Source organism: Microcaecilia unicolor, chromosome 7, assembly GCF_901765095.1.
Source record: "Microcaecilia unicolor chromosome 7, aMicUni1.1, whole genome shotgun sequence".
NCBI classification, from domain to species: domain Eukaryota; kingdom Metazoa; phylum Chordata; class Amphibia; order Gymnophiona; family Siphonopidae; genus Microcaecilia; species Microcaecilia unicolor.
Window position 1 is genome coordinate 158,326,600 of NC_044037.1, and position 13,367 is coordinate 158,339,966.

At 49.0% G+C, this 13,367-nt stretch overlaps 1 protein-coding gene across 1 annotated transcript in view; it reads right to left on the bottom strand.

Moving 5' to 3' along the window:
* PIKFYVE (phosphoinositide kinase, FYVE-type zinc finger containing) overlaps positions 1 to 13,367 on the bottom strand; it is a 750,252-nt gene that overhangs the window by 448,710 nt on the left and 288,175 nt on the right. Inside the window, 1 exon segment of the mRNA XM_030210724.1 lies at positions 914 to 988. Within this exon segment, the coding sequence (XP_030066584.1) occupies positions 914 to 988 (75 nt within the window).

Below are 13,367 nucleotides of genomic sequence, written 5' to 3' on the forward strand. Positions count from 1 at the left end.
AGTTAATATACAGGGGAGGGCTTAGAGCAGTGTTTCCCAAAATGTGTGCTGCAGAGGGAGCTGGGAGATGCACGCACAGCTGCAATGAATCCTGGGATCCACCATACCAGAGGTTGAGGAGGCAGAAGGCTGCAAAGGAACAGCGAATCCTGCACCCCCCCCCCCCCCCAAGAGGAAGAGGAGCGGCAGTAGAAAGCTTCCCGGCAATGATTCCCACACACTGCCTTGCCACTAACCCAGGGGCAGGACATGGCACAGAGGAGACTTCTGGGTTAGTGGCAGGTAGCATGTGGGAATCACTGAAGTATGCTACTAATTTGCTCTGGAGCTCAGGCCTCGAGCAGTGGACCTCATTTGTGGGCAGGGTTTGGGCATCACTGTCAACAAAGGTAGGACTCAATACTAGTGTCAGCAGCAGCGGGGGTGGGGAAGAGGGGGAGGGTACCTGAGAGGAAATGTGTGCACCACAAACTGAAAAGGTTTGGGAACCAATGCCTTTGAGTATCATCTTGATTATCATGGCAAGTGGGAGAGTAGCAATTGAGGATTGCTCCTTTCCTGAAGAGTGACAGTTGCCCTGGGATAAATACAGAGACCAGGGGAAGAGTGCTAGCAGATAAGCACAGGGAGCAAGACAAAACAAGACTGCCATCCTGAGGATGGCAGGTACAGAGAGAGAGACCCATGGCCCAGCTGTCATGGAGGTGGAAGAAGCAAAGTTAAGCCATAACATTGCATTCATCATATTTGATATGCATTTCTATTAGCTTTAAAAAACAAATATCAGAAGGTACATAAAACTAAGTTCTTTGAAACAGCATGTGCTTACGTGCATCTGAAACAGTTGGACTACAAAGATATCCTGACTCACATTAATGCTGGGTAATTTGACTTAGGTTAACCATTGGTTTACCTTCTTGTGGGCAATGTTCTTAGTACATACAAAGCCATTCACCACCATAGAATCAAACTTCTTTCCACTTGAGATCTGAAACCATTTAAAAAAAAATTTAAAAAGACATTTATATTGGTAAAGGTCCATAAAATTACTATTTGTAACTTGAATGAGCTGAAGATCTTTTTTTTTCCCTTGAAACTGTTATTACGTTCCATAAGAACAAACACTCTGGAACACCAAAGCCAAGGTTACAACTTAAACAACAGTGAAATGACAATATATGAATAGACGGGTGTCCACACAATAATAACCACGGAATAAATGCTCCCCCCACACACACACCAAGCGTACATAAATATAATCACTTGTTCAATCTTGATACAGGCCCATAAATTATATTGTGATCAAGGAAAAATTATGTCTTACCTGATAATTTTCTTTCCTTTAGCCTTACCAGACTAGTCCAGACTACTGGATTATGTCCCTTGATCAGCGGATGAAGACAGATAAAAAGGTAGTTCTGTATGAGTCTCACCTTAAGGGTATTGTGCAGCTTCTAATGCTCAGTATTTCAACTAGCCTAGCAGTGGTACTCATGACCATAATGTTGGTTACCACTGAAAACGTGAGACTATATGTGCCATTCAGCCAATAGCTTCACCAATAAAGAAGGCATATACTCAACTGACATACAGGTTACTTACCCAAGTCAGGTGGTGGCTTATACTCTACTGATATGAAGATATTTCAATGAGCCAGGAGATGGTTGAGACTGAGCTCAGTGAAGAAACTTGAAAATAGGATGAATGAAAGCTGTCAAAAAGAGAAAAATAGGAAAGAATACCACATAGCAGAAATAAATGAATGAAGCAGGGCAGGTTTCTGGACTGGATCAGTAGGACTAAAGGAAAGAAAATCATCAGGTAAGAATTTTTCCTTCTTTAATGTCTATACCAGACCAGTCCAAACTATTGGGATGTAGCACAGCAATGCTAAAAAAAAAAAGGGTAGAACTAGGAGACTATTGCAATTAGAAAGATAGAAGAATCACTCCTAATGCAGAGAAAGTGTGCTGTTTACGCCATCTTAGTACCACACTGAAGAAGGTATGAAGGAGTAGATGGACTGTTAGGTCTTACTCTATCATCATCAATGATGATATTATGTTAAGAAACACTGTTACTGAACTGGCAAAAAAGAAAATGTAACCCACTGTGCCCTACAGGAGAGGTATGAAAAAAACGTGTCTGGTGGTTGGAGAAGCTATGTCTTCAAGCATAGAGTTAAAGCCATGTGAACCAGAAGCTTGCCACTTCTATGCCACACTGCTTGAAGCTGTAATTGTGAAACATAAAACTGTAGGCAGATAACAACCATATAGCTTATCCAGTCTTCCAATTCATGTCATCTATTCTCCCTATCAATCCCTTAGATATCCTATGTACTCATCTCAAGCTCTCTTGAATTCAGATAATGTTTTCTTCTCCACCACTTCCATGAGGAGGTGGTTCCACGAATTTACCACCCTTTCTGTGAAGAAGTATTTCCTCAGATTACTTCTGAATCTATACCCTTTCACCTTCATCCTATGTCCCCTCGTTACAGAGCTTCCTTTCAATTCAGAGATTAGCCTCGTGTGCATTTATGCCTCATAGGTATTTAAAGGTCTCTATCATATCACTCCTCCTCCACCATTTTTCCAAAGTATGCGTATCGAGATCTTTAAGTGTGTCCCCTTATGATGGATCATTTTAGTAGCCGCCCTCTGGACCAACTCCATCCTGTTTATATTTATTTCAAAGGTGTGGTCTCCAGAATTGTACACAATATTCTAAACGAAGTCTCACCAGAGTTTTAAATAGGGGCATCATCACCTTTTTCCTACAGGCCATTCCACTCTCTATGCACCGTATCCTTCTAGCTTTTGCCATCACATTTTCTACCTGTTTGGCCACTTTAAGGTCATCACACACAAATCACACCCAAGTCACGCTCCTCTTTTGTGCACAGAAGTTCTTCACCCCCTAAACTGTACCATTCCCTCAGGTTTTTCCATCCCAAATGCATGACCCTGCATTTTTTTTTAGCATTAAATCTTAGCTGCCAAATTCCAGACCATTCCTCTAGCTTTGTTAAGTTCTTCTTCATGTTATCCACACCATCAGAGGTGCCTACCCAATTGGAGATTTTAGTATCATCCACAAAGAGGCAAACCTTACCAGTCAACCCATCAGCAATATCGCTTACAAAAATGTTATAAAGAACTGGCCCAAGAAATAAACCTTGCAGCACCTCACTGGTAACATCCTTTTTCTCAGAATGAAAACCATTTACCACTACCCTCTGCTGCCTTCCACTCAACCAGTTCCTAACTCAGTCACTGAGGGCCCATACCAAGGACACTCAGTTTATTAGTCGTCTATGCCGAACCAAGACACCACATCTAGCGCTCTCCCTTGATGCAACTCTCTGGCCACCCAGTCAAAGAATTAATCAGCTTTGTCTGACAAGACCTGCCTCTAGTGAAACCATGTTGCAGGCCTGTAGTTCCCAACCTCTTCCTTACTTATGCTTTTGTGGAGAGGAACCACATCTGCTCTTCTCCATTTCTCCCAAACCACTCCTAACTTTGGAGAAGCATTGCATTGCCGCTAGAACTTCCCTAAGTTCCTTCAGTATCCTCGAACGTATGTGACAAGGGGAACTACTGGAGCTTAAGTTCCCAGAACTCTCAAAGCTAACCACAATAGAGGGAGAAAAATGAATATTCTGTTAGCCATTCCAATCTATAAAGTCAGAAAAAGGCTCTGCCTAGGAGGAATTTCCAAACAAGGTAAAATGGAGAATTCAATAAAAGTAATGCTGCACATCTATAAAACTGCCTAGACTCGGACTAAAGCAGACTAAACATTTGAGAAAGGAAATAAAAGCAAAAATCTTATTCTCAGAAAATCCAAAAGGAAGAGGGGAAAAGTAAAAGGCTGTTCAATAACTTTTGACCAGAAAGTTAAGCAAGCTGACAGCTATCGAAGAGGCCACACCCCTACACTCGACAGAAACAGCACTATCTAAAGTCTGCAATGACCTGTTCCTTACCAAATCCAAAGGCCACTACTCCATCCTCATCCTCCTGGACCTATCCGCCGCTTTTAACACTGTCAATTACAATTTACTTCTTGCCACACTGTCCACATTTGGGTTCCAGGGCTCTGTCCTCTCCTGGTTCTCCTCTTATCTCTCCCACCGTACCTTCAGAGTACATTCTCATGGTTCTTCCTCCACCCCCATCCCACTCTCTGTTGGAGTTCCCCAGGGATCTGTCCTTGGTCCCCTTCTTTTTTCAATCTACACCTCTTCCCTGGGCTCCCTGATCTCATCTCACGATTTCCAATATCATCTTTATGCCAACGACACCCAGCTATATCTCTCCACACCAGACATCACTGCGGAAACCCAGGCCAAAGTATCGGCCTGCTTATCCGACATTGCTGCCTGGATGTCCAACTGCCACCTGAAACTGAACATGGCCAAGACCGAGCTTATTGTCTTTCCACCCAAACCCACTTCTCCTCTCCCTCCACTCTCTATCTCAGTTGATAACACCCTTATCCTCCCTGTCTCATCTGCCCACAACCTCGGAGTCATCTTCGAGTCATCCCTCTCCTTCTCTGCGCATATCCAGCAGATAGCCAAGACCTGTCGCTTCTTCCTCTACAACATTAGCAAAATTCACTCTTTCCTCTCTGAGCACACCACCCGAACTCTCATCCACTCTCTCATTACCTCTCGCCTCGACTACTCCTCACTGGCCTCCCACTTAGCCATCTATCCCCCCTTCAGTCCGTTCAGAATTCTGCTGCACGTCTTATCTTCCGCCTGGACCGATATGCTCATATCACCCCTCTCCTCAAGTCACTGCACTGGCTTCCGATCAGGTACCGCATACAGTTCAAGCTTCTCCTACTAACCTACAAATGCACTCGATCTGCAGCCCCTCCTTATCTCTCTACCCTCATCTCCCCCTACGTTCCTACCCGTAACCTCCGCTCTCAAGACAAATCCCTCCTTTCAATACCCTTTCTCCACCACCGCCAACTCCAGGCTCCGCCCTTTCTGCCTCGCCTCACCCCATGCTTAGAATAAACTCCCTGAGCCCATTTGCCAGGCCCCCTCACTGCCCATCTTCAAATCCTTGCTCAAAGCCCACCTCTTCAATGTCGCCTTCAGCACCTAATCACCATACCTCTATTCAGGAAATCTAGACTGCCCCAACTTGACATTTCGTTCCTTAGATTGTAAGCTCCATTGAGCAGGGACTGTCCTTTGTTAAACTGTACAGTGCTGCGTAACCCTAGTAGCGCTCTAGAAATGTTAAGTAGTAGTAGTAGTAGTAGTGCTGCTGCTAAGGCTGCACCATGCAGCTGGCTGCTCTTGTTGAAGCTGTGTTATGCTGCTGTCCACTGACTTCTGTTGAAACTGTGTCATGCAGATGTTTTTGTTGATAAAGCATGCTGTGCTACTGCTCAGGCTGTGCTATGCAGTTGGCTACTGATGTTGATTCTGCATCATGCCAGAAGCTGCTGTTGCTGAAGCTGCGTTATGCACCTGACCTCTGTTGAAGTTGTGCCATGCTGCTAGCCGTTGTTGTCGTGGTATGCAGATGACATTTGGTAAATCTGAAACATGATTTTGGCCTCCACTGCCAAAACTGAGCCACATAAGTGACTGCTGCTGCTGCTGAAGCTATAAGGTTGATTGCCATTGATGTCACATGCATTAGGCTGCTACTGTCGCACCATACAGCTGTATTTCCTGAAGCTGGAACATTCATTTGGCTTCCACAGATGAAGCGTCAAGCAGATGGTTGTTGCAGCTGCGGGTATGCCATGTATTGTACTACTGCTAAAACTGCATTATGCAATTCATTCCTGAAGCTATGGCATACTGATGGACAGAATCATATCATGCAGGAGGCTGCTACTGTTGAAGTTGTACCAATGCAGCTGACCACTGGTGGAAGATTCACCCTTTAGCTGGCTTCTGTTGAAGTCACATGATGAAGACGGCTGTTGCCCAAGCTGCCTGATGCAGTTGACTGCTGTCTAAGGTAAATGATGCAACTGACCGCTGCAAAAAAATGTGTCTTTGAGCTAGCTGCAGCTGAGGCTGTACCAAATTGCTGGCTATAAAGCCATTATATTCGGCTGGGTGGCACTGAAACTATCTGACAGGTGACTGCCAGCTTTGCCAAATAGATCATTGATGTGGCTGTACCTTATAGGCAAATACCACAGCAATAACAGTTGCAGGAATGCATATAAGCTAATTAGCTAGCTGCTTGAGCTATGACAGAGCGCTATAGAATGTGCTGCCATTGTGCCACCACATTTGCTGCAGTGCTAATTAAGGAAAACAGAACAGCCAAATATCATGTGTGCAATGCAGGAAAAAGAATACTCGAGGGACTGAGACCTGAAAAAAAAAAAAATACGAGCAAATTTCAAAAGTGGGGAACCACAACATACTCCAATCAGGGAGATAGTTGAGTGGCTTTTGTCATCGTCTTCTTTTTTTCTTTTAAATTCACAGCTCAGAGTGGATGAGCTGCTGGAATTTACAAACAACATTCGGTGCAGCATAGCCCAACCACTAGAGAAACAAAATACAGGGGAAGGGGGGGGGGGTGTCACAAAAAATAATATAAATGTGAGCAAGCTTGTCTGTGTTAAAATGTTACAAATTCTACAATACCAAACCACTGTATGTTGAGTAGATACATTTTGAGAATATCTTCAGCTCTGAAGAAGGAAGTAAATATAAGCAACTTGACGTGGCACAAATTATTTTTGTGTGCTGCAAACACCTTCAACAACCTAGAAAGGAAAAATAGAGCCCACATAATGCTCTCTGAAAAGTGCTGATTGGCCAGCAGCGAAAATTAAACACACTTTTTTTTTCTTTTTTACAGAGGTAAAATCTGAAACAATTGTGCCATTCTTAAGGAGACTACAACAGAATTAGGAGACTAAGGAAGAAGCCCTGCTGAAAAGCTACCTCTTCTACAAGAAGGATAGCAAGATTCATGGCATTTAACTAACCATGCACACAATTAATTGCAGTAATGAAGTTTAAGCCTGGCAACAGAACACATAACAGAATTACACTGGCTCCCACTTAAGGAACGCATCACGTTCAAAATATGTTCACTAGTTCACAAAATTATCCATTGAGACGCACCAGCTTACATGTCTGACCTAATAGACCTACCACCTAGGAATGCCAAAAGATCATCCCGCAAATTCCTTGATCTGCACTTCCCCAGTTGCAAGGGAATGAAATACAAATTAATGCATAGGTCAAACTTCACCTACTTGAGCACACAGTTATGGAATGCACTGCTGAGCAACTTGAAATCGATATACAAAATAGCGAACTTCCGCGCACTACTGAAGACCTATCTCTTTCAAAGAGCATACCAAAAAGATCAACCCAAGTGAATATGCACAACTCGCCTATTTAATTTTAGAACTGTCTCCTAAAATCTGCTTGTATACTACTACTTTGCTTTTCTCATCATGCTGACCAAGAACATGCAATACTAAATGTTTATTACTAACATTCTTCCACTACTCATGATGTATTGTAAGCCACTTTGAGCCTGCAAAAAGGTGGGATACCGAATGATACATACCTGTAGCAGGTGTTCTCCGAGGACAGCAGGCTGATTGTTCTCACGACTGGGTTGACGTCCATGGCAGCCCCCACCAACCGGAAGAAAACTTCGTGGGCAGTCCCGCACGCAGGGCACGCCCACCGCGCATGCGCGGCTCTCTTCCCGCCTCTGCGCGACCGTTCCCGCTCAGTTGAATGACAAGCAAAGGAATGAGTAAAACGGAACTCCAAAGGGGAGGAGGGAGGGTAGGTGAGAACAATCAGCCTGCTGTCCTCGGAGAACACCTGCTACAGGTATGTATCATTCGCTTTCTCCGAGGACAAGCAGGCTGCTTGTTCTCACGACTGGGGTATCCCTAGCTTTCAGGCTCACTCAAAACAAGAACCCAGGTCAATTTAACCTCGCAACGGCGAGGGCATAACAGAAATTGACCTACGAAGAACAACTAACTGGGAGTGCAGCCTGAACAGAACAAATCGGGTCCTGGAGGGTGGAGTTGGATTCAAACCCCAAACAGATTCTGCAGCACCGACTGCCCTAACCGACTGTCGCATCGGGTATCCTGCTGGAGGCAGTAATGTGATGTGAATGTGTGGACAGATGACCATGTCGCAGCCTTGCAAATCTCTTCAATAGTGGCTGACTTCAAGTGGGCCACTGACGCTGCCATGGCTCTAACACTATGAGCCGTGACATGACCCTCAAGAGCCAGCCCAGCCTGGGCGTAAGTGAAGGAAATGCAATCTGCTAGCCAATTGGAGATGGTGCGTTTCCCGACAGCGACCCCTTTCCTATTAGGGTCGAAAGAAATAAACAATTGGGCGGACTGTCTGTGGGGCTGTGTCCGCTCCAGATAGAAGGCCAACGCTCGCTTGCAGTCCAATGTGTGCAACTGACGTTCAGCAGGGCAGGTATGTGGTCTGGGAAAGAATGTTGGCAAGACAATTGACTGGTTAAGATAGAACTCCGACACCACCTTTGGCAGGAACTTAGGGTGAGTGCGGAGGACTACTCTGTTATGATGAAATTGGTATAAGGAGCATGAGCTACCAGGGCTTGCAGCTCACTGACTCTATGAGCTGAAGTAACTGCCACCAAGAAAATGACCTTTCAGGTCAAATACTTCAGATGGAAGGAATTCAGTGGCTCAAAAGGAGGTTTCATCAGCTGGGTGAGGACGACGTTGAGATCCCATGACACTGCAGGAGGCTTGACAGGGGGCCTTGACAAAAGCAAGCCTCTCATGAATCGAACGACTAAAGGCTCTCCAGAGATGGCTTTACCCTCCACAAGTTGATGGTAAGCACTAATCGCACTAAGGTGATTTTTTACTGAGTTGGTCTTGAGGCCAGACTCTGATAAGTGCAGAAGGTATTCAAGCAGGTTCTGTGCAGGACAAGAGCGAGGTTCTAGGGCCTTGCTCTCACACCAAACGACAAACCTCCTAGACTTAAAAAAGTAACTCTTTTTAATGGAATCCTTTCTAGAGGCAAGCAAGACACGGGAGACACCCTCAGACAAACCCAACGAAGCAAAGTCTACGCCCTCAACATCCATGCCGTGAGAGCCAGAGACTAAAGGTTGGGGTGCAGAAGTGCTCCGTTGTTCTGCGAAATGAGAGTCGGAAAGCACTCCAATCTCCACGGTTCTTCGGAGGACAACTCCAGAAGTAGAGGGAACCAGATCTGACGGGGCCAAAAAGGCGCTATCAGAATCATGGTGCCATGGTCTTGCTTGAGCTTCAGTAAGGTCTTCCCCACCTAAGGTATGGAAGGATAAGCATACAGGAGGCTGGTCCCCCAATGGAGGAGAAAGGCATCAGACGCCAGTCTGCCGTGTGCCTGTAGTGTGGAACAGAACAGAGGCAGCTTGTGGTTGGTCTGAGAGGCGAAAAGGTCCACCGAGGGAGTGCCCCACTCTCGGAAGATCTTGTGTACCACTCTGGAATGGAGCGACCACTCGTGCGGTTGCATGACTCTGCTCAGTCTGTCGGCCAGACTGTTCTTTACGCCTGCCAGGTATGTGGCTTGGAGAAGCATGCCGAACCGGCAAGCCCAACGCCACATCCCGACGGCTTCCTGACACGGGGGCGAAATCCAGTGCCCCCCTGCTTGTTGATGTAATACATTGCAACCTGATTGTCTGTCCAAATTTGGATGATTTGGTAGGACAGCCGATCTCTGAAGGCCTTCAGCGCGTTCCAGACCGCTCGGAGCTCCAGGAGGTTGATCTGAAGATCTTGTTCCTGGAGGGACCACAGACCCTGGGTGTGGAGTCCATCGACTTGACCTCCCCACCCCAGGCGAGATGCATCCATCGTCAGCACTTTCGTGGGCTGCGGAATTTGGAATGGACGTCCCAGGGTCAAATTGGTCGGAATGGTCCACCAGTGCAGCGAATTGCGGCAACTGATGGACAGACGGATGACATCCTCTAGATTCCCGGTAGCTTGACACCACTGGGAAGCTAGAGTCCATTGAGCAGGTCTCTTGTGAAGGCGAGCCATGGGAGTCACATGAACCGTGGAGGCCATATGACCCAGGAGTCTCAACATCTGCCGAGCTGTGACCTGCTGAGACTGGTCTGAGAGGCAAGGGATAGAAGGTACTGCGCCCTTGCTTCGGGAAGGAAGGCCTGAGCCGTCTGAGAATTCAGCAGCGCTCCTATGAATTCCAGAGATTGGACTGGCTGGAGATGGGACTTTGGGTAATTTATCACAAACCCCAGCAGCTCCAGAAGGTGGATAGTACACTGCATGGACCGAAGAGCTCCTGCCTCTGAGGTGCTCTTGACCAGCCAATCGTCGAGATACGGGAACACATGCACTCCCAGCTTGCGTAGATATGCTGCAACCACCACGAGACACTTCGTGAACACCCATGGTGCAGAGGCGAGCCCAAAGGGCAGCACACAATACTGAAAGTGACGTGTCCCCAGACGAAATTGGAGATACTGTCTGTGAGCTGGCAGTATCGGGATGTGAGTGTAAGCGTCCTTTAAATCCAGGGAACATAGCCAATCGTCTTTCTGAATCATTGATAGAAGGGTGCCTAAGGAAAGCATCCTGAACTTCTATTTGACCAGGTATTTGTTCAGGCCTCTCAGGTCTAGGATGGGGCGCATCCCTGCCCTTCTTGCCCGGGTGGCACGGGCTCGACCGCATTGGCGCTGAGAAGGGCGGAGCGTTCCTCTACAAGTACCTGCCTGTGGTGGGAGCTGAAGGATTGGGCTCCCGGTGGGCAATTTGGTGGAGTGGAGGCCAAATTCAGGGTGTATCCGCACCGCACTATTTGGAGAACCCACTGGTCGGAGGTTATCAGAGGCCACCTTTGGTGAAAAACTTTCAACCTTCCCCCATCCGGCAGGTCATCCGGTACGGACACTTTGATGGCGGCTATGTTCCCATGGATCCAGTCAAAAGCCCGTCCCCGGCTTTTACTGTGGAGGCGCAGGGGGCTGCTTAGGCGCACGCTATTGACGGGAACGAGCGTGCTGGGACTGTCCCTGTGCCTGAGGAGGCCTTCAGGCCGGCTGGGTGTACCTACGCTTGCTGTAGGCGTAGGGAGCAGCCTGCCGGGCCCGGGAAAAATGTCCACCTGCAGAGGTGGATGCTGAAGGCGCCCGGTGGGAGAGCTTGTCGAGAGCGGTTTCCCACTGGTGCAGTTGGTCCACTAACTGTTCGACCTTCTCTCCAAAAATGTTATACCCCCGGCAAGGGACATCCGCCAGTCGCTGCTGGGTGCGGTTGTCCAGGTCAGAGGCACGCAGCCAGGAGAGCCTGCGCATACCTTGGGCCGCAGCATACCTTGGGCCGCAGCTCGAGATGCCACATCACAGGTGTCATAGATACCCCTGGACAGGAACTTTCTGCACGCCTTCAGCTGCCTGACCACCTCCTGAAAAGGCCTGGACTGCTCCGGTGGGAGCTTATGTACCAGGTCTGCCAGTTGCCTCACATTGTTCGGCATGTGAATGCTCGTGTAGAGCTGGTATGACTGGATGCGGGTCACGAGCATGGAAGATTGATAGGCCTTCCTCCCAAACGAGTCCAGAGTGCGAGACTCCCCCCCGGGGGCACCAAGGCGGTATCCCTCGAACTCCGTGCTCTCTTGAGAGCAGAGTCCACGACCGCCGAGTCATGAGGCAATTGAGGCCGCATCAACTCTGGGTCAGAGTGGATCCTGTATTGGGACTCCGCTTTCTTGGGGATGGTGGGGTTAGATAATGGCTTCAGCCAGTTCCAAAGCAGTGTCTCTTTGAGGACATTGTGCAACGGTACCATGGAAGACTCTCTAGGTGGTGATGGACAGTCGAGGACCTCGAGCATCTCAGCCCTCGGCTCATCCACGGTGACCACAGGAAAGGAAATGCAAATAGACATATCCTTGATGAAGGAGGCAAATGAGAGGCTCTCAGGGGGAGAGAGCTTCCTCTCCGGTGAAGGATTGGGGTCGGAGGGAAGGCCCACAGACTCCTCTGAGGAGAAATATCTGGGGTCCTCCTCCTCCCCCCACGAGGCCTCTTCCTCAGTGTCGGACATGAGCTCTTGCCGCTCAGACCTCAACCGGGCCCATCTCGACTGCGAGGAACCACGTCCTCGGTGATGGCGTCAAGTGGTGGACTCCCGCGCCGGCGGGGATGAAGCTCCCTCCATCGACGGGGACTCCAGCTGCGTGGCGGTCAACACTGGTGCCGCAAGCGGCGTCGGAGGCCTCGGCATCGGGCTAGAGCACACCGGCACCTCCATCAACGGCGCCGGGGGCGCAAGCACCCCCGGTGCCGGCATAGCTTGGCGCATCAGCCCTTCCAGAATCCCCAGAAGGATGGCTCGGAGGCACTCGTCCAGGCCCGCTGTCGGTAAAGGCAGGGGGGCCGGTGTGGGTGTCGGTGCCGGAAGCAGCTCGGGTCCAGGAGACGGTACCGAAGCACCCGCGGACTGATGCAGCGACACCTCTTCATCCGAGGGGGAATGCTCCTCTCGGCACTGCCACTTCCTGGGCGTTGAGCCCCCCCTCGAGGTGCCGGAGCTGGCAGTCCCGTGCGCCGTGGGCGACCGATGACGGTGCTTCTTGGTTTTCTTTCAATGCCCGTCATCGGCGCTCGGCGGTAGAGACGAAGAGGAGGTTGAACACCCCCCCCCCCCGGCCTCGAGGAATCAGATCAGACAGGGTTCGGTCCCGATGGCCCTGGGTAGAGGGAGTGGCCGGGGCCGACTGCCCGCGCGGCAGCTCACCCCCATCGTCACCGGCAGGCCGGCGGGCCAACGGTACCTGTACTCCTGGGGTCGGCGCCGATTTCGTCTACATCTGTACCAGTACCAAAGACCCGGCTGTCGATACTGATGCCTTCGATGTAGAGGGGCCGGCGCAAGTTCCAAAAAGACGGTCCTGAAGGACTTGCCTCGCCACCTTTGTCCGCTTCCGTAAGCCGAGACACAAGGTGCACGTCTTGGAATTATGCTCCGGCCCGAGGCACCGGAGACACCAAGCGTGGGTATCGGTTTGCGAGATCTGCCGGCCGCACCGACCACACTTCTTGAATCCGCTCGGGACCTTCGAGGACATCAACGGAAAAATCGTGTCGGCGAAGTCAAAGTCGTCGATGGTGGTGGTGAAAAGCACACCCGAAAAAGAAAACGACCGCGCTGCCACAAGGCCGCAACGAAGCGCCCTCGCGGCTAAAAATGACGAGGACACTGATTTTTTTTTTAAACAATTGAAAAAGAAAAGAAATACGCGAACGCATACGTAGAGAAGGAAAAACCGCGGCTAGGCCGCGATCCGGTTTCCGGGGGTG